Source organism: Galeopterus variegatus, unplaced genomic scaffold, assembly GCF_000696425.1.
Source record: "Galeopterus variegatus unplaced genomic scaffold, G_variegatus-3.0.2 Scaffold2786, whole genome shotgun sequence".
Lineage (NCBI taxonomy): Eukaryota > Metazoa > Chordata > Mammalia > Dermoptera > Cynocephalidae > Galeopterus > Galeopterus variegatus.
Window position 1 is genome coordinate 110914 of NW_007728897.1, and position 21342 is coordinate 132255.

At 36.6% G+C, this 21342-nt stretch overlaps 1 protein-coding gene across 2 annotated transcripts in view; it reads right to left on the reverse strand.

The window, feature by feature from the left end:
• Positions 1–540: 540 nt before the first annotated feature.
• Positions 541–21342, reverse strand: part of COL9A1 (collagen, type IX, alpha 1) — a 100343-nt gene continuing 79541 nt past the window's right edge. For both annotated transcript variants that reach the window (XM_008582986.1, XM_008582987.1), the window contains 5 exons: positions 19917–20063; positions 19665–19719; positions 17350–17538; positions 9951–10028; positions 541–1556 (listed from right to left, as the gene is read on the reverse strand). In XM_008582986.1, coding sequence (XP_008581208.1) covers positions 1363–1556; positions 9951–10028; positions 17350–17538; positions 19665–19719; positions 19917–20063 — 663 coding nt within the window. In that variant the 3' untranslated portion in view covers positions 541–1362. The remainder of the gene's footprint in view (positions 1557–9950; positions 10029–17349; positions 17539–19664; positions 19720–19916; positions 20064–21342) is intronic.

Below are 21342 nucleotides of genomic sequence, written 5' to 3' on the forward strand. Positions count from 1 at the left end.
AAATAGTGAAACAAATCATTTTTGCAGCAATGAAGTTCTGAGTAGGAGGGAGATAACAAACCACTGGAATGAAGGTTCTTAACCTAGGAACCAAACAAGGCTAGATTTAAAAGAGTCCATGAAATGTCTGAAATAATATGCAAAAATATATATGTATATGTACTTGTGCGTTTTTCTGGGGTATGGTCCATTGCTTTTATTAGAATCTCAAAAAGGTCCAAGAAGCTCTCCCCACACCCTAACACACACACACACACACACACACACACACACACACACATGCATACACACACGCACCCTCCTGGGTCTACAGTAACTCTCAAACCAAATATGTTGTTTCTTATCTTCTTGACAAGGAGCTACAATTCCCCTTTTTGGTTTCAAGAGAGAGAGAGAGAGAGAGAGAGAGAGAGAGAGAGAGAAAGAGAGAGAGAGAGAGAGAGAGAACATCTGTCAGAGGGTAATATGCTTCACAGAATAGTAAAGACTTTAATTCTCTGTGTAGAAAAAAGTACTGATAGTATAAACATACAATACAGATAATTTAAAAAATTTTAATGTATCTAAATAAGCTCAGTGACTCCTTTTCATTGAACATGATTACTTACAAGAAAACATGCAAGAGATTAAGAAATCATATTTATTTCTTCTTTGGTACAACCAGAGATGTAACCTCAAACCTTTAAAATAAATAATCTCATCAATAAAACTTATAAATGCCAGGGTATTAAAATTCCTTCTTCGCTTTAACATAGAAGGACTCAAAATATTAACAGGTTTTGGGTACAGTACAACAAAAATTCAGGCTGAAGATGAAAACCAACATGTGACTTAAGGAAATCATTTCGGGTGACACAGCCCTTTCCTGCCACTCCCGAGAGAGCACATTGACAGGGATCGTAAGCACCAATTCTATTGAATGTAGTGGGGTGTCTTCAGAACTAGTCTAGTCATCCTCTGTATAACTAAAACAATAAGCTAAGAACAACATCTGAATAAAAAATGAAAATAACTACTGCAACTGAGGTAAACCAAACTGTTGTTTTTGTTTATTGGCACAGTGGCCCACAATATATCACATATGTGTAGCACACTGAAGTTCAAGGTCCTGGGAATAGGATTATAAATTTATTTAAAGGGAGGGTTTTTTATTTTGTTTTGTTTTTAATGATAACTCTGCTGTCTTCCTTCCAAGAAAAAGGAAAGAGGACTTGAATAGCACCATTGTCTAAACAGATTGTCAAGTAGGACTTCTGTAATCATGTGGCAGGTAATACATTGACATCTTTGCCCCAGCTTCGGGTGGTGTTTCTCTTCCAAGCTCCTTCACCAGTCATGGTTTATGCAGACAGCCATGCAGCCCTAAGCCTTTGACTGATCAGGCCCTTTGCTAAATGCTCGCTGACCAGCCTGCATGGTACAGGAGGCTGGCTCACAGAAACCTGGAGGGCCAGGAGGGCCAGGCGGGCCAGGCACACCAGGAATTCCTGCCACCCCTGGGGGGCCTTGCTCACCATCCCTGCCGTTTCTCCCATAACTGGCAGGGCCTGGATCACCTGAAACACACAAAAGATTGCACATGTGAACAGGAGACTCCTCATAGCTGCAAACCGGCAAAAGGCATTGGACCTTTGTACCCCCACAGTGTGCAGAGAAGGGTCTTAATAAATGCTTTCGGAAATGATGGGTGATGGCTAATGATGATGATAATGATGAAGTTAAATTAAGTTAATTAAATCCCTTCATTGTAGTTGGGTTTCATAAAAATTAAAAGTAGAAATGTCCCTCAGCATATCTAACCCACATTTCCATCAGTAGAACTGCACTGTGCAACATGGTAGCCTCTAGCCACATGTCTAGAGCACTGAAATGTGGCTGGGCCAAATTGAGATGAACTAGAAGTATAAAACACACCTGGATTTTGAAGACTTAGTATGAAAATAAAATGTGAAGTACTCCATGAACAATTTTTGTGTTAATTACATGATAAAATGGTAATATTTTGCACACAGTGGGTTAAATAAACTAAATTAATAAAATTAATTTCGCCTGATTTTTTAATCTTTTTAATGTGGCTACTAGAAGATTTAAAATCATACATGCGACTCACATTTTTTGCTCACATTATGTTTCTTCTGAACAGTGCTGCAATAGCAGCATCCCTTATTTCTAAAGGGGGGGCAACACCTGTAGGGGGAGAAGCCTCGCCCAGTGGTTGAAAACACGGGTTTTGGAAATAGACAAATGGCTTTAAGTTCTAGTTCTGCCACTTATGAATACTGTTACGTTAGCAACTCACTAACCTGTCAGTTTTTTCATCTACAAGATGGCATAATGCATTCCTTATAAATTAAATTCCATGATTGAAAGTACCTGATAAATGGGGGCTATTATTACAATCATTGAGATATTATTGATTAATGTCTTTTAGAAGAGTGTGCCATGTGCCCTAGAAAATTCTATGATATTCTTCTCATTAGGGGCTTACCCCAATATAAATTTCACCATAGCAAGTTCCTTGGGAACATTTCTTCCATGTGTCATTTTCAAAGATAGTCTGTTTCACACAAGGGGGCACATTTTCTGAGGCATGGCACCCCGTAACAGAGAGAATTTCTGTTGAACATTTACCGCATTGCACTAGCAGTTTCATACTATTATTGCAAAGGCAGCTATGAAAAATCAGTGTTAAACCTATCGTATATGCCGTGATAATATAGCACGATAAAGATCTTCATTTAAGCTCAGCCATCCTGACCTTGGCCATTCAGCAAAAAAACTGAAAGCCAAATCTACCTGGTCAATTACATATTTACATAGGTTTAGGTACTTTCTTTCTTTCTTTCCTTTTCCTATTTTAGTGGTCTTATCACATATGTCTCTTGTCGGTCTTAGTGGTTTGGTCTTGTTAAGTGATTTTATTACATATATCTCACATACTTTCAGAAGGATAGTAGGTTAAAGACCGCATTTTACATATAGCATCTCATTCTTCCTCTTGTGCTTACAACTAGATTCACACACAGCAATGTCATAGGGAAAAGCATTAATAAGCTTTAAGGGAGAATAATTATCTTTGAATTTATCCATCTCAAGGCTGTAGGTAGGCAGAAGTTTAAGTAATTTCCCTTAATTTATCCTATAAGTTGTGATGAAGAAGATAATTATGCATTTTTTCCTACTGGCAAGGCCCTTCTCCTTGATCTGCTGCATCTATAGATAAGGTGTAGCAGAACCGTGCCTTTAGCAGAGCCTATTTAGATCCCCTGACACTTGCAGCAGTTAAAGATTAAATTGATTTTTTTTAAGGTTTACAAGATGGGCCAGATCTAAATGCATATAAAAGGTGATTTTCATGCACCTCATCAGTAGGAATGTCCCCACTGAGACATACCAGGTCTGCCTTAACAAAATCAAATCAAGCTTAGGAAGAGAAAATGCCCAAAGGAGAGGTGGAAAACCAGATAAGCACAGGGATCATGTAGCTCAGGGTTGGACAAGCATCAGCCAAATCCTGTTTTTGTAAATAGTTTCATTACAACACAGGCATTGTCATTGGACTGTGGCTGCTTTTGCATTACAAGGGCAGAGGTGAGTAGCCTCAACAGAGACCACATGATGCTCAAAGCCAAGAGATCTGGTTCTTTAAAGAAAAAGTGTGCTGACCCCTAATGCTGTTAAAAAAAAAAAAAAATGGGGCCTGGATTAAGAAATTTACTAGAAGAAAACGTATAGTACAAGTATAACAAAAATTGGCCATTGATATTCCACATCAGTGTTGGGGAGACAAGAGGGAAGAGTGAGGCCTGTGGTAAACGAGAGTGGATCCTGGCAGCAGCGCTGCTCCGTCTAACCACTGCCATGGGGGATACGGGCCTGTGTTGTCAGAACTTCTGATAATTTTCAAGAAAAGCCAGGAAGCTGAGTTTTTAAATAAACATCTCTCAATTTTTTAATGTTAGCAACTAATTCAAACTTTCTTTAACATTTGTAGAGCCAGCCCCCTGCCTAAAATCTTAAATTGAAGGAAATTTATTCTCTAATATGCAAATAATATTTAAAAGCAGAAAGAACACTTTTTGGATTTTTATGTTTAGTTCCCACATTTCAATACATTCCAAAAGTGTTTTTAACTTGCTGAGTTTATTCCAAATTCCTACTCATCCTTTAAGGAAAGATCTGATGAAGGCATCCTGTCTACCCTTGATTTATTTTATGAAAAGCACATCTAGTCCAATTCTGCCTTTGGCAAATGCAGCGATTTATCCTTTGTAGCTTTGGATGATGTTGTCATCATCATCACCTTCATCACTAACACTTAATAAAAATGCTTGCTTTCCCTTTACCATGTTCCATAAACTCTGCTCGTTATTGATTCTATTTTCCTCATGAGTAAACTGAGAATTAGGAAGGTTAAATAATTGTCCATGGTCCGAGAGCTAGAAAGCGTTGAAGTTAGGGATGAGTACCCTTAACCACTACTCTAACCTAACTGTATTTCCATACCTATTGACTTACTAACTCTGCAGAGGGGTGTGTGTGTCTGTGTGTCTGTCTGTCTCTGTGTGTGTGTGCGTGTGTGTGTTTGGTTGTTGTCATTTGTTTATTTAATTCATTGGGCCTGAGTTGACCAGGAAGTAAAAAGAGGCATGGTAACAGAGAGTAGTATTGATTTTTCCAGAGCTCTAACTATCATAAGGAACTAAGATATTTTTCTGAGGTTTTGACCTCTAGAAATGCCAAAGGAAAAAACAGCCTGTCAGCTAACAGGTTGTCAGTTTCTGGTGAGCCTAACCTTGTTGTGTGGGACCCTCATTTTGGTGTAAGTCCAAGTGTCACAGTCCAAGTCATTCAAGAAGTGAAGCTCACAAAGTGAGCATAAATGTTTAGTCCAGCAGCCACATTAATGAATGTCCATAAACTACTTTGCAATTCTTGAGAAAGCATGAATCTGAAGTGTTCTCATTCTGCTTTTCCTTCCTCATCTGTGTGTTAGCTACACTAAATGCCTAATGGTTATACAATTTTCTGAAATTTCAAGGATTATAAAAATGTTTTTGCCAAACATTTCATGATTTTTAAAAGTGAATATTCATATCATTCTCTCAGTAAACACTAGAGGGCAGTCATGTCACACCGACAGAGGCTAATCCTGGCAGGAATATTCTGAAGGATAATTAATTGATGCAGTCTAAAATAATAATAATAAATTAAAAGTTGCAAATAATTTTCAGCATTAAATATAGCATTTAATTATTAATCCACTAGTTATGTAAACTTTTTGTATGTCCCAGGGACTTTCTTATATTTCTTATACTGAGCTTACCTTTGTGGTATTTGACAAAGCAGTATATGTTTAAGGAATTGATGCAAATTGGTTTATATAATTTCCCACAACCAAATAAAAGAGCAGCAGCAATGAAAACAGTATAAGTGGCTACTGGAAAACTTAAACCAAAACTGAATGCTTGTTTTTGTTTTTGTTTTTCACTCAATACTTGCAAGCAAAGCTCACCTATCTGCAAACGTTGCACAAGAAAACTGAATAGCCTTGTGGCCTGGTGTGGCCCATCAGAAAGCCAGCTATAACTTCCACGTCCAAGAAAGGAAAAGCATCTCAGACCACAAGTCACCTTCCTAGTGATCACATACATATGATTCGTCATTTTTTATTCCTTTCCCCAGTGAGTTTGAATGCACAAAGAGGAAGTCAGGACCCATTGTTAAATATTTTTCCTTAAAATCCCAGAGTGCTAAGGAACTGGTACCATGTGGGCAAGTTCAGTGGGTGCATGCATAGAGAGTTACTCTTAAGGAGACAACCCAACCAGCACTAACTGGCCTGTGGTAAGAAACTGATGGCAAAGGGGAGACTAAAGTCCCAGGGATCTCTAATGGGATTGGCATGGCTCTTTGAGAGAGGCAGAAAAGCAAGGGAGACACTGAGTGGCTATGGGGTGTGCCCATGTCACATGGCAAGGGTGGCAAAGACAAACTAATCTTATCGTTGGACAACCAGCTCATCGTTTTGTTCATTATGTGAACCTGGACTCAGGAAGCATGAATATCTGCCTTGTTATACCTGAGAGACATTTGTCAGGGTGTGTGACTTTGGAAGTCTGTATTTTCTCAAATATAAGAAGAGCAGTAACAATAACAGCTAAACTGCAGAGTGTTTGCCATACACCAGGCACTGTTTCAAGTGCTTTACATGTACATATACCCTCCTAAGTAACTCCATAAGGTAGGTGAGGTTATTCTCATCGGCAGAGGAGGAAACTGAAGCAATGAGGTAGAGTTGCTGACAGTATGTGTAAAAACAGTGTGTGAGCCCTGGCAGCTCCAGGGCCTGCACACCATAAATATCTGCTCTGCCTACCCCTTGCTGTGAGAAACAAACTAGATCATGTACGTGTACTTTTGAAACAAAGCACTATAGTCAAAATGATAGTCATCACAATGGTTATAATAATCATCTATGGTCCACAATGTGCAATGTGCATTCCAACCCCAAAGGGCATGTAGTACTTAACACTGCACAAAGTGAGCGATACACCGTTGTAGCGGGGAGACAGAGTACTAAAACTGTGCAGAAAGAATAAAGGAATTCTAATAACATTTTTTTCAAATATGTCAGATGTGGTAGTACAAAGAATGATAAAATGATCTTTTTTTTTTCATTCCCCAAAAACAACAAGAAGGACAGAGAATCCTGTTCTGTACACTTTTTCTTTTAGGTAAGATGTTTATTTATCAAGAAGTTTCTGGAAAAGTTCCTTCACAAAGTTCTATTGAAGGTTCTCTCAGGTCTTAAAGTCCTATTACTATTATGTTTGTTGGAGACCAGAAATCGCATTCCTAATCACATTCCAAGCTCTACCAGGAAATAAAAAACAGTCTAGCCTCTCAGTGTATAAATAACCAGTGAAATGATTTACTTAGTGTTGTGATTTGGAGTTGAAGTTGATTTTTTTGGAGAAAAGGTCTAGGGCATTAGGGGTGGTGCTGATAGAAGAGTAACATATTACTGCCAATCAAGAACAGGAGAAAAGGCTGCAAGGGCTTAACTGGGGTCCAGGTTTGCCCTTAGCTTTCCTTCATCCACCTCAAAAAGCAGAAAGTAGATTGTTATATTAATAACAGTATAATAATCAAATATTTTTTATCACCTACTATAGCCAGAAACTGTCCTGAGCACTTTACATGGATTGAGTTTCATTAATCCTCAGAATTACACTATCAGAGAGAGGTTATTATTAATACTATTTTATAAGTGGAGAAACTGAGGAGCAGAGAATTTAAGTAACTCGCTCAAAGGCATAAAGGGACAGAGTCAAGATTTGAACCCAGGACGTTTGAAGTGTGGAGCCCACACTCCAAACTGCCCATTTTCAGAGTACTAGCTTTAGGGAAGAAAGATCCAAAAAGCTTCTAGTCAGGGACTTAATTTGAGAAATCGTTCGCTGAGTATATTCACAGTGTAGACAAGAGAACGTGAGCTGACCTAAAACCAAAGCCCCCCGCTGGTACCCCAGGGAGCGTGGGAAAGCGCAGCTCCTGCGCGTGTGCGCTCACGTGGACAGAATCCTCCTCTCCAGCAGCTGTGCTTTTGAAAGTTAGCCTATATTTTTGAAAAATTATCTGGAACTCAAGATTTTTCACTAAATAATGTCGTATATCCTTTTGATTTAAATTTAACAAAAGCCCAAAAGAGACTATGGCGGTTGGGACAAAGTAACCAGAAGAAGGAAAGCAAGACGAGTGAGATTCACGTGAGAAGCTGGAAGAAAACGAGAGCTGACGAGCGAGAGAAAGAGGGTGTGCTGGAGTCCCAGGAGGGCGGCGATTCGGGAGGTGGCACCAGGAAGGGCCAGCAAGGACTGGCCAAAGGAGGAAAGGAAAAGAGAAAGGGCTGGTCTTAGGAGTCCTAAAAAAGGGAGTCCACAAAATGTTTTAACAAGTCATATTCAAGTATTAAATCCAAGACCAGCCAGGACACGTTTAGTTTCTTTTCCTAAGGGAAAACAGGTGCGGGCCCCAGAGGGCTGCAAATGATGAGCTCATCCTACAGTACCATTTTGCCTACCCATGGATGATCGAATGATTTTTTTGTTTGAGGAGCCCCCCATTTACCCTCGCAGTGACACTCAGCTCCCCCAGTGGTTTACTGCACGCGGGAAACACTGCGCTCCGTCATGCCAGGCTGGGACACGCATGTGCACAGCGGGGCTTCCTCAACCTTCCCATTATTAAATTTAGCATGTGTTTTACCAACAGAGTTTTTTGAAAGTAAGATTCATTAGAAAACATGATATATATTCAGTAGCAGAAAATGTTGCCAATAGTACAAGGCATTGGTTCAAGAACTAAATGATTAGTCAATAAAATGAGAAAAGGAGAAATTGATAAGCTCTCCTATAAATATATAGATAATTAAGCAAGTTGTGATGATGACGTTTTATCAGCTTACTGCTGCCATTGCTGACACAGATGTAGGAGAAAAGCACTCAGTAAATTCTATTTCCTTTTTTTCTGTCTTTTAAATATCCATCCATGAATCCAGACTTCATCAGGTACTAAAATCTCTAAATCTGAGTTTCAACCAGATTTTCTTTCCTTTTCTTTCCTTTTCCAATCACAAAAATGTATTCACTTGTGAAAACATCTCGACAGACCCAAGAATCAGTTTTAGAAAGACAGTGTTTTAGTTATCTCCAAATGTATTCTTTTTTTTTTTTTTAATGAGAAAGCAATACCCAGGAGCAATGAAATGAATAATTGGAAAGCAATGAAGTTTTTGGTGACAATTATAGCTGTAATTAAATATGTAAGCCTCTGGCAAAATTAGAAAATGGTAATTCCTTTTCCTAAGTTTCCCTAAACTAAGTTTTCCAAAATCCACTGTGTAAGAGAGTGACACCTTGCTTTTCTTTTTTTCCTGCACATCCCTCTCACCTCAACCATCCTCAGCAACAAACATCTAGGGGACAGAGCCTTCCTGACCCACTACCTCAGCCACTGTAAGAGACTCTGCTGGAAGCCTGCAATCATGCACACTCTTAAACTGCTTCTGTGCTGCTTCTGTGGTTGGGCTTGTAAGTCATTTCCCAAAGCCTGAGTGTGTTCCAGCCTGGACTCTGGTGACAGAGTAGCCACTGTGTAAAGAGAACAGAAAGCCCAGTGAGAGAATCCAGGCTCTTCACACAGAGGCTCCCCTGTCGCCTGAGTCGATGCAGCTGTGATACGTGGCTTATGTGTGGCTCTTTGTGACTATGTGGAGGAATATTCAGGGTTTTTTTCATTTTTTTGGTTTTTTGGGGTTTTTTTCCCAGATATGAGTTTTTGGAGGGTCTGAATGTGTGAAAGGGAAGGTTTTAAAATAAAATTTCCCTTACTTCCTGTGCAACATGAGTAGTTGAAAACTTGGATAAATTTTTCTACTGCTCTGGCTTTTTAGATTAAAAACTAATAATAAATAGGAAACTAATCACTGGGCTAGACGTGGATAGGACCCCATTCATTTAGAATTTTACAATGAATGCAGTGTGGCTGCACCTTGACACTATTTTTCTTAAAGCATCTATTTAAGAAATTAAAACTTCAAATCCTGACATCTATTTTCTCACAAAGAATGTAGATATGATTTACAGATCATTTAACTCTTCATTAAAGCTGGTCTTGGGACTGGCTGGTTAGCTCAGTTGGTTAGAGCACAGCACTAGGACAGCAAGGTTCCGTGCACGGGTTCGGGCCCCGCTCTGGCCAGCCGCCAAAAAGTAAACATAAAAAATACTATCCCTTAAAGCTGGTCTTGAAAACTCTATGCCAGCCATTATGATCACTTGATATGCTTAAATGATCAAATAGCAATTCTTATAAAATGTTACTCAACTCACACTGTCCACTTGCTACCAGTTTCACTACCTCATCCTGCCATACAACACACTTACCTGGCAGACCTGTAGCTCCAGGCAAGCCTTTGGGACCTCTTCCTGGAGGGCCACGTTCCCCCTTTTCTCCCAAGTCACCTGTATTTCATTAAAGAATTGTTATTTTTTATATATCTATAAAAATAAATTTCTGTAATTTTAAACTTTAAGTGAAGCCAAAATTCAGAAGCCAAAAGGTCATGAAGTTGCCATAAACTAGATTGTAGGAAGCATGTAGCAAGGCAAAAATCAAGTTGATCATATTAATAGGTATAAGAAGAAAAAAATCAGATGACCATATCCATAGATAATGAAATGATATTTGACAAAATTGAATATGCATTCATAATAAAACATTTAATAAAATAAGAATCAATGGCTACTTCCTTAATGTGGTAAAATAAACCTATCTCAAGCCACAAGCTAGCATAATGCTTAATGGGAAACACAAGAAGCAATTCCACTACAGTCAGAGCCATATAAAGATGCCCACTTTAACACTATTATATATCATTTGGTTTGTGGAGTTAAAACCATCCCTATTTTCAGATTATATGAGTATATATCTTAAAACTCTAGAAAAACAACTCTAAAACTACTACCAACAATAAGAGAATTCAATAATCTAGCAGGGTACAAAATTAATATATGGAAATCAATAATTTTCATATATACAAACAACAACCAGGAATAAGACATAGTGAAAATACATATAATTTATAATAGCAATTAACATATTAAACAACTAGAAATAAGCTTAATCAGAAATATACAAGTCCAGCATGAAACAAAAATTTAACATTTCTAAAAGACACAAGAAGTCCAGGAAAGTGTTGTTAAATGGAATGACATCAGCATAAAACATCATCAGTCCTCCCTAAGCTGAATTTTCATAACCATCCCAGTGAAAATGCAAACACGTTTTCTAACCAGAAAAGGTGATTCTGAAGACAGTATAGAAAAATATATAAGCCAGAATAGCCACATAATTTCCAAAAAGAAAAGCAACATGAAGGGAATTAATCCTACCAGATTTTAAACCAATTATATTGATGTGGTACTGGTCCAGGAATAGACCCCCAAAACTGAATAGAAAACCCCCAAACAAGCCCAAATACATACAGGGATTTGTTTTATAATAAAGGTGGCATCTTAAAATGAGAAAAAGTTGAACAATTCAATAAATGGTGTCGGGAAAGGTGGCGAGTCAACTGGAAAACAAAAAAAATAGATTTATATCCCACACCATATTCCAGGATAAGCTACAAATAAATGAAATATTTAAGTATAACTTAAGAACCAGAATAAAAGATACAATTATTTTATAACCTGAGAATGAAGTTGGCCTTTCTATTGTGACTCAAAATATGAAGCATTCCTAAAATCAATGCAAAAAGGCCAACATGATAAAAAATTAGCAAAATACATAAGCAGAAAATAAAAATCATTCTTAAATATATAAAAAATTCCCTGACTTTACTTTGATAACAAGATAAATGCAATTTTTTTTTAAAAAAGGATGCTATTTTAGTCCATAAGATCTGCAAAAATTCCAAAGTTTAATTAAATATATGCTAACAAGTCTGTGGAAAAATACACTACTACATATTGCTGATGAGAGTGCAAATTGGTACAATCTCCCTGAAGGGTAATTTGACAATAGCTATCAAGTTACAAATGGAATTACCACTTCACCCAGCAATTCTACTTCTAGGAATTTATCCTAGATACAGACACAGAGATAGAGATAGAGTGTATGTTGATATTTTATAGAAAAATAAAATATGTACAATGTTGACCACGCAGCCTTGCCATGATAGAAGATTGGAAACAATCTAAATGTCCATTAAAAGTTTAAATACATTATGGTACTTCCAGAGAATGGAATACTATGCAGCTTGTGAAGAAGAACCAGGAAGCTCTTTGAAGTGATCTTCAGGACACATTGTTAAGTGAAAAAAGCAAAGTCCAGATCACTTGCTAAAAGACAATATGATGTGTTTTTAAAGGGAAAATACATATTCATATATCATTACATATTATTGCTTATAAGGATATATAGGAATCTAATAATAGTGACTACATAGTACGAAGGATAAAGGAAACTAGGCATATGGGAGACAGGTGTAAATACCTTTTTATACATTTTTAATTTTTTGAACAATGTAAATTTAGTACAGTATTACCAAAAATAAGTTAATGAATTTCAAAAATTTAAAGTGAGCTGTCACAAGTGTCTATATTTCACTACTGACTCATAATTTATAGGGAATATACTTTGGTTTGCAGCCAGCCATGTGTATTTGCAAGACATTTACAAGACAGTTGATTGAATTTGGGGATTTGGCAGCCACAGTACAAAGTTGCATTAATTATACTGGCCCCTGCAGAGACCAAACCCAGCAACTTGGCCTCATTAATGAAATGCCTTCATGCATTAGTTAACAGGTCCTAAATGACTTCTACTGCTCCTTGTGTTGCAACTATCCCATTAGTAGAGTAGAATATTATTATTCTACTATACTATTAGAAGATGCAATGGCATTTTGCAACGAATTCTATACATAATCATTTTTTCCAAATATCTGTATCAGTTCAGTTTTGAATCAAGTTTGTCCTAATTCAAAAAACAAAATTATGTACACAACAAAAATAGGAAGAATATCTGACCATCCGAACATTATTCAAACTGTCAAAAATCTCTCATTTTGAAGTGAGTGTTTAAATAGTCACCATACTGATTTTAGTTGTCAATGTCCTTATGTAAATGTTTTTATAATTAGTCAACTACATTTTCAAAATAATTTACATTTATATAAATACCATATAAGAATATATAGCCTGGGCTGAATGCCTATCACATAAGCTAGTTTTTTTTTACACTCATCATCAATATGGCCTTACTATATAAGGAAGATATGACAATTAGCATTTTAAAACTAACAGCTTAAGCATTCTTGTTAACTTAACGATTTAAATGTCAGATCACTGTAATTCTAGAGGCTGGCAATGAGAAGAGAATCTCTAAATATGCCACATTTTCTGAAGATAAGAGATAAAGATTATAAACTAAAATGTAGCTTTCACATTGAAAGTGAAAGGTAAACTTATTTATACATTTTAGTCTGAAGCCACACCAACTTTAAAATGTCACTTGCAAGGCAGGACCACTGTCTTAGTTGTGATGCTGTCTTTTGGTTATCAGTTTTAGAAAAACAAATTTTATTTTTTTATCAAGAAAATTTTTATTGATGAATTATTATATGATTAATAATTTCCTCATTGTTGGACATGTGTAAATTGTTCCTAAATATTTGCTCTTATACATAGTGTCATCAAGATACTAGAGATGGGGGGTTGGGGAAGTGATAGGTCAGGTAGAAGGCATAAAGAAATATCAAGATTTGTAAGAATGAATATGCTAATAATAAATTTAAAGTTTTAAGTTAAATATATCTCTCTCTATATATAAAATGTTTTAGAAAAACAAATTTTAGATGGGCTCCAAGACAGAGCTCACTGTGCAAATGCTGCTCCACAGGAAACCATTCACGTAGGCTGTTTCTGTCTATCAATCACCAGGGTTAATCTACTTCTTTAAATCTTGGTCATGTCTTCTTTTGAGAGATACAAAAACCAGCTCAGGAAACTAAAGGTCCACTTTTGTTAGCCTACTCAGTCAAAAAATACACATAAAGATCTTGTAAAATAAGCTTTACATAAGGTATGAAGGAAAATGTGCAGTTTGAGCAGAAAAACAGCTCATGAACAGAGTGAAAATTCTCATTGCTTCAAAGTTGCTATTTATTTCATTTATTTGAAAGCTATAGTTGATGATCTGTCTCCATGCGAGCAGATTGATACAGAAAAAGTTGTCAGTCACAGTTATGGCATGTGTATTTTCTCAAACCTTCATTTACATATTGACATGTCTGATTCATACTAAAATATCTAAAAATACACAGCCTTACTGAAAGAGACTTAAAATTAATCTAAACCGTGAACATTTAAAAATAATATTTATGACACAAAAGACTAATGTAATACTAAGCAAAGTGTACATAAGGCCAGTCAGAAGTCTCTCATGTTTCTGCTTGAATATACACATAAAATATACATGTAGCATGGGCCATGGCCCTAACTTGTTTGTGTAATATTGTATAAAACATGTTAGTGAAAAACAAAGAAAAATTACAGATAGGATCTAAGCTTTGACTTTGATTTGAGGAAAAATTCTATGAGCTCCTATTGAAAATGTTCCACTGTGTTTTTCAGAGTATTTTTTAGGAGGAGGAAAACATGACTAAGACATAACTTGAACTGTTAAAAGCATTAATAATAATATAACTTATTTGTTTGTTATTTATGTAGGAGTTTCTCTGGAAAAAGACTCTCAAAGTAACTGTATGGTAGAGCAAGACTCACACCGTCCCTTCTTTACGGGGCATGGTGGGAAAGGGAACGAGCAGCGATCCTAAACTATGTCTCTTTCTAATTGGTGGAAAATTTAAGTTTCAAAATGGTGGTTTATTTTCAGAGAAAATTTGAGCTTTAAACCTTTGGAGAGTAGAAAACTATATGTTCATGCTACTGTTCTTGTATGTGGTGGGACAAAAAAGTTCAAGTCCAGTTACCTAGAGTCTTCTATTTCCAAATATGGGAGAGATTGATAAAGATCTGATAAGATCTTCCCGCCTCCACCCCAAATTTACAGAAGGAAAACTAAAAGAAGACACTGCTTTAAAAGAATCTAATCATGAGAAAAGGATGGAAGAGGGTAGGGATAGAAAATCCTCTAGAAAAAAAGAAAAGGAATATCACTTTGGAATATAGTTTATGTAATGAACACTGAAGAAAAATTAGGGGAAAACACCTTATATGATCAAGCTATTATTGACAAATGAACTTAGTGCTAGAGACATTTTCCAGGTTCCAAATATAGAAACATATTTTTCTTCCTTTCAAAATGAGGTTCACCTTCTAGAGCCAACACAGCCCAACTTAGCCACAATTCAATGTTGCTAAAAGCTGTCCAGAAAGCTTCCCAACAATTTACCTTTGTTTCCTCAACCCCAGCTGCATATTAAAATTATCTAGGGAACATTTTAAAATCCCAATGCCCAGACCAATTAAATCAGAATCTCCGGAAACAGGACCCAGATATGGGTAGTTTATATGGGTGGTTCCAATGAACCGACAAAGCCAAGGAAAGGAGCTTTAGACAGACTCAGCACAGCAAGTGACATAGACATTTTCATTTCTTAAAGGAGAGTTCTGTTACTAGCTCAAAGTTAAGCTCTGCCCCAAATATGGTGACTTCCTTTTAGCCAAAGAAAGTAGGGCTGTGATTTCTCTAGTACTGACAAGATGTTCCTTTCAGTAGGAAAATGGATGAATGCTCCACACCCATGTTCAGCTGCATCAGAATCACCTGGAAGGTTTGTTAAACCAGACTGCTGGGCCCCGTCCCCAGAGTGTTGGATTTAGTGTGTCTGGGGTGGGCCAGAGAACTTGCATTCCTAGCTGGGTCCCTGGTGATGCTGATGCTGCAGGAACCACTCTTTCAGAACCACTGCTCTAAAGTGACCTCAGGAAAGGCTGAGTCATCACCCATGGGCTATGGAACAACAGATCCAACCATGTCAACAATCCACCCAAGGCGGTAGAGTTTCTTAGAAATGGTTCACAGACTCAATTGGAACTAACCTTAGAGAGAGCGCCTTAGGCATGAGTTCCTAAACAGGTAGGTAAAAGCAGGACAAAGACGAATAGGTATGTGATTCTTTCAGAGAAAATGAACTGTTCTTTTTAAGATGAACTCTACTCTCAGCTCTCTCTCTGTTTGATTTTGTCCAGCCTCTGAAAGCTTTGAAATTGTGCCAGCCTTACAAGAGGCCCCAATTAGAGCTCATTTTTTTAACATGCAGCTCTACACATGCCAAAAAATAAAATAAAATGTAATTAAATAAATTGTTCCAGCTGAGGGTATAGTTAGCCAACTGCATCAGCAATTCATTTATAGATCCAAAAAGGCAGCTGGCTTGCCCTCTGACCATTCACACCATAATATTTATCCCTAATTGGAGCACCACTGTATTTAAAAAAGAAAAAAGTCCCTCTCTTGTTTTTGATGCCACATCTTTCTGAAGTCCCCCAGAGAACTGTCAGTCACTCATTATGATATAGAAACACTTCACTTTGTTTAGTCCTCTCTGTAAATTATCCAGGGCACATACTCATACAACCCAAGCTGACATACCTCAACTAGCAAACACCATTAGAGGCAATCAGTCCTGCTGAATACCTAACACATTTACAGCCCTGTTTTTCTGCAAAATACTGGATGCAAGGGCTTAACTTGCTTAAATAAAAGTGGAAGAAACAAACTCTCACATATTAAAGAATAATGTTAGAGTGTTCTTCAGAGCTGGAAAAAAAATCCATCAAAACCAAATATCCAATGTCACTTTTCTAAAGAAGAGGGAGACTGAGAAAAGAAATGCCAACTACCTGATCAATCACGTGATTACTTTCCCCAATGTACTTAAAGAATAAAATACATAAGGTGATCAGCCCTAATTTTAAAACTTCAGGAAGCTTTTGAAATAATGGGAATACGGGCTGGCCATTCTCTCAGCCCATAAATTTAAAAAAATAAAACAATGGGAATAGCATTTTTCTCAATATCAAGACATATTTAGTATGTGTTATCTTAGGCCTCAATAAAAGTTTTCTAAATATATAAGATCTTATTAACTTTTAAACATTAATTATTTAGATTACAGATAGGATGGGAATGATCTCTAAGCAGCACTGGATTTTATTTTCTACAAGACATAAGTTATCTTCTAAATCTGTTTTATAAAATGCAAGCCAAAGCCTGTGAGTGGGTCCTGAAATCAATTTAGTGATGGAATGGGGTGGGAGGGGACAAACAGTATTTTTTAATTACATAAAATAGACTAGAATAGAATTAGAATTAAAAAATAAAAATAAAATAAATAAGAGGGAGGCAGCTCCAATTCACGATGCAATTTTTCTTACATACTGCTACCAAATTTTGTTAGTTTAATAAGAGAAACCAACATTGTAAAGACGGTTGCCATCTTAGAAGAGCTCTACAAAGACTTCAGAGTAAAATAGCTGAAAGATCCTTTACCAGATCCTGTAAAGTTTATTTTTTAACTATGATTGAGATGGAGTATAATTAAGGAAGATCAGTACTAAAAGTCAGGGGACCTTAACTCTAGTATTTAGTCTACCGTTGCAGTACAGCAGGGTCAAAAGAACAGCATACAATAGTTTTCGACTCTTTACCATCACCACTGTAAAAGAGAATAATACATTTTCTTACTTCACTGGATATTCAGAGATTGGTAAAACGTGAATTCCTTGGTTCCACCCAGGCAAAATGGCTTACCTTTAGGTCCCTTCAAACCAAGAGCACCAGGGGGGCCTTTAATGCCTGGGAGTCCACGAATTCCCATCTGACCTGGAAAACCATTCTCTCCAGGAGGACCAGGAGGACCAGGGGGGCCAGGACTCCCAGGAAGGCCGGATGCACCAGAGTCCGGACGCTTGAGACTAGCAGCCATCTCAGCAAAATGCTCTAAAAGATAATAAAGAAAACAACCAAGAAAAGTCAGAAACATGAAAGTGATTCAAATGAAAAGAGGTATTCCAAATGCCTTTCTTTTACATGTGTCACCAGAGCTTCAAAATTAGTGGTAAGAAATGAATAAAGTTGGATAATTTTTTCATGAGCTTTCTGCCAGGAAGCTTCACAGTGCTGTTTTATTCAGCTCTCCCTGGATATATTTGGTCCTGCTGTTTTGAAATAAAGAGGTGAGTGGAATTTTTAAAAACTTAAATGGCAGGGCTTTAGTGATGTTCTGGAAGGGTGAGGGTCACCTGAATCCTGTCTGGGTATCTGAAAACCCAGGATGGAAAGAAAAATGAGTCTCTTAATATGGGTGGAAGTGAATGTCCAAAAGCTTTTTAAAAACTAAGAATAGTATCCAGAAACCATCTGAGACCTAGCTTCACATTTTCAGTTTGAAGATATTTCGTAACCTTAAATAGGATATCCTAAGGATTCGTGGCTTCTTATAAATTCTTCCTCTCAAAAGTTTTTTTTTTTTTTTTAATTCGTTTGTTTGACAACAAACATTAAAAATAACCTATTTGAGGGATCAAAAGCTTTTTAAAAACTAAGAATAGTATCCAGAAACCATCTGAGACCTAGCTTCACATTTTCAGTTTGAAGATATTTCATAACCTTAAATAGGATATCCTAAGGATTCATGGCTTCTTATAAATTCTTCCTCTCAAAAGTTTTTTTTTTTTTTTAATTCGTTTGTTTGACAACAAACATTAAAAATAACCTATTTGAGGGAATGGTCACAGTCTGTCTTAAAAATTAATAACTGTGTGGGCTTTCTCAGGAACCATTAAATAGATTCAGAATTACTCACTGAAGCCATGAAGTACAAGAAAATCTCCACATTAAAATAGTCCATAGGAAATAGTCTAGTGTAATATTTTTTAAAGCTTTGGAGTATAAAGAATATAAATCAAAAACAAATTTCTAACCAACATTTTCAAATTAAGTGTAAGTACTAAATTGTTTAAATTGTTAAAATGTTTAAATGTTTAAATTTAAATGTTTAAATGTCTATCTTAATGTTTAAATGTTTAAATTGTTCAAATGTGAGTATTCTAAATTTGTCTCATTTAAGAGTTAGCATAAAATCATAATTTTTAAATATATAATGTTTACAACTGAAATAGACTTTCATGATAAAATGTCTGCAATGAAGAGACCTATATTAATTTTCAAATATAAGAGTGATCATTTCATTCCTGTTTGATTCTGGAAAACTCCACAAGTTTATTAGACAAACTAGACTGTCTAGTGAGCATACAAAAGAAGAATATTTCTTCATGACAAAGTTGGTTACATCGGAATAAAATAATTGTCTGTCAGAAGGCTCCAGTGTCACAGGATCTTCTCAGTTATAGGTATTCTCGCACATCTTCGTTTCCTGTGTAGCTTCATAACTAGACCAATTCTGAGACAAATAACAATTGTCATAGCTACAGATGCTTTTAGATAAAGGTGAACAAATGTGAAAATATATCATCATTTTGGTAAAATGCTAGTTACTGATTTTTCACATGTGTGGTACATGAGTGAAGAAAATGTCCTTATGCTTCTTATGAGCATGGAGTCTGTCAGTTACCATATAATCTAGAGAGAGCCTAGGTCAGTGCTAGATACACACTAAGTAGGATCTTGAGGAGGGGAGAAATGCCTGAGAATTTGTGTTTCAAAGGAAAAAAGTGTGTGTGCATGTGTGTGTGTGTACTTTTTTGTAAATTAGCCCCCTTGGGGGGGAAGAAAAAAGCTTGTTAATACAGAAAGATAATATTTTACTTTGAAGGTGTAAGCAATTGTGGATGGCAACAATTGGATAAACAGAATTGGCATTAATATCTCTCAAAATGAAGAAAAAAGCTTGCTAATACAGAAAGATAATATTTTACTTTGAAGCTGTAAGCAATTGTGGATGGCAACAATTGGATAAACAGAATTGGCATTAATATCTCTCAAAATACCCCACCTTTAAAGCATGCATAAAGTCACTGTTATTTGCCCTTGCATATCTACAAGAATAAAATCTTTAGAAGCAAAAGTTTATGGTGGAAAAAGTCAAACATTTATGATTTATTTACCTTGTATGACTCTCATGCAAACCTGCTTAATGTGCTGATCCGTCGGTGCTCTACCCTGGGACAGAGAAGAAAAAGCAGTTTACACAGGGAACCATAAAGAGAACGTTGTTAAACTGTAAATGGCAGACTCTGCAAGGAACCAGTTGGTTCAATTTACAAGAGAACTTGCTGCTGAGGAGCTATGTCTAGTCTAGCTCCCCAGCTTTGGGATGGGGTCTCCAAAGGAAATCATAGGGACTGCCCACCACTCACCGGAGGGCCCTGGGCACCAGGCAGGCCGGTGGCACCCTGATCTCCCTGCACACCGCGGGGTCCAGGTGGTCCTCTCGGTCCTTCCTCTCCAGGAAGCCCTTGACTTCCTTCAGGCCCTCGCGAGCCAGGATCCCCAGGGTTACCCACCTGGAGCAAAACAGCACACTATAAAACCAGGGCTAACCACAGGTGATGTGTCTGTTTAACAGTAATACTCTTACATGAAATTTTAGGTTTCCTACATTCTATCAGTCTCCTAGGAAGTGTTTGTTCAGAGCTAACAAATCTTTTGCCTTTACTTTTACCACAAGGTGAAGACACGTAACACCACACAACAACTCACCAGTCTTTTAGAATTCCAGATGGAGTAAATGCCTAAATATCTTTCTTTTTGGTACAGTTACTATTTCAAAATGTTCATTGGAATATTACATTTTTAAAAATTACATTCTTCATACTTTAAGCCATTTTCTAAGAGCAACTTAGTTTTTAATAAGGCTTGTTATACATTTTCTGGCCACAAAAAGGCTGAGTTCCTACAAGTTATGTTACTTTGTGTATCACCAAAGCAGCAATCACAAAATAAAGATATTTCCAGGAACATAATCTATTTATTTTAGCCTTTATAACATTTTTTTGGAGAATTTGAAAATGCCAAGTGTATCCAGGAATCACGAAATACTAAAATAAACTAAATCAATGCACTAAATATCATATTTAAAATGCTGCATTTAAAATACTGGGCCAGAAGAAGTTCACTATTTATCTAAGTATTAAGGAAGTTAAAAATAGAAATATTAAAGAAGTTAAAAATAAACCCACTTGTTTCTTTAGCACAAAAGTATATATACAAGTCCAATTTTTTTCTGAAAGCAGACCACTAAAAGCATTTAACAGAATCTTCATCTAAAATAACTACTTTAAATTGGGACTAAATTAATTCACTTTTTGTTAAATTAAAAGTTTGTTAAATTCCTCTGGTGGAATTTGTAGCAGAGCAGCTACAGTGTGCTGTTGTTCAGAATAAAAACGAAAAGATAAAAGAACAGGAGGCAGCAAGGGAATGCTAGAGTTCAAAATATGAATGTTTATAAAGCAATTTAATCCTGCTTCCTTTTCATATGCAACATTTACTTAGAAAGATTTAACTTTTTCAAACATTCGACTGTTTTAAATTGAAGGGAAGAGAAGATGAAGCAATGCTTTCACAAGACATCCAGAAAACATTCTGCAAGTGTGCTTTTTCCAACCCCTCCTTATGCAAAAAATTGAGATTCATCAAAAACAACTCGCCAGAATTGCTTCTAGAAAGATATCATGGCTAAAAATACTTCCCGACAGACAGTGTCAGCAGGAAGAGTTAAAAAAAATATGATGGAAGGCTGGAGAATTGTCAGGTGCCTAGGGTGCAAAATATGACAGCTTC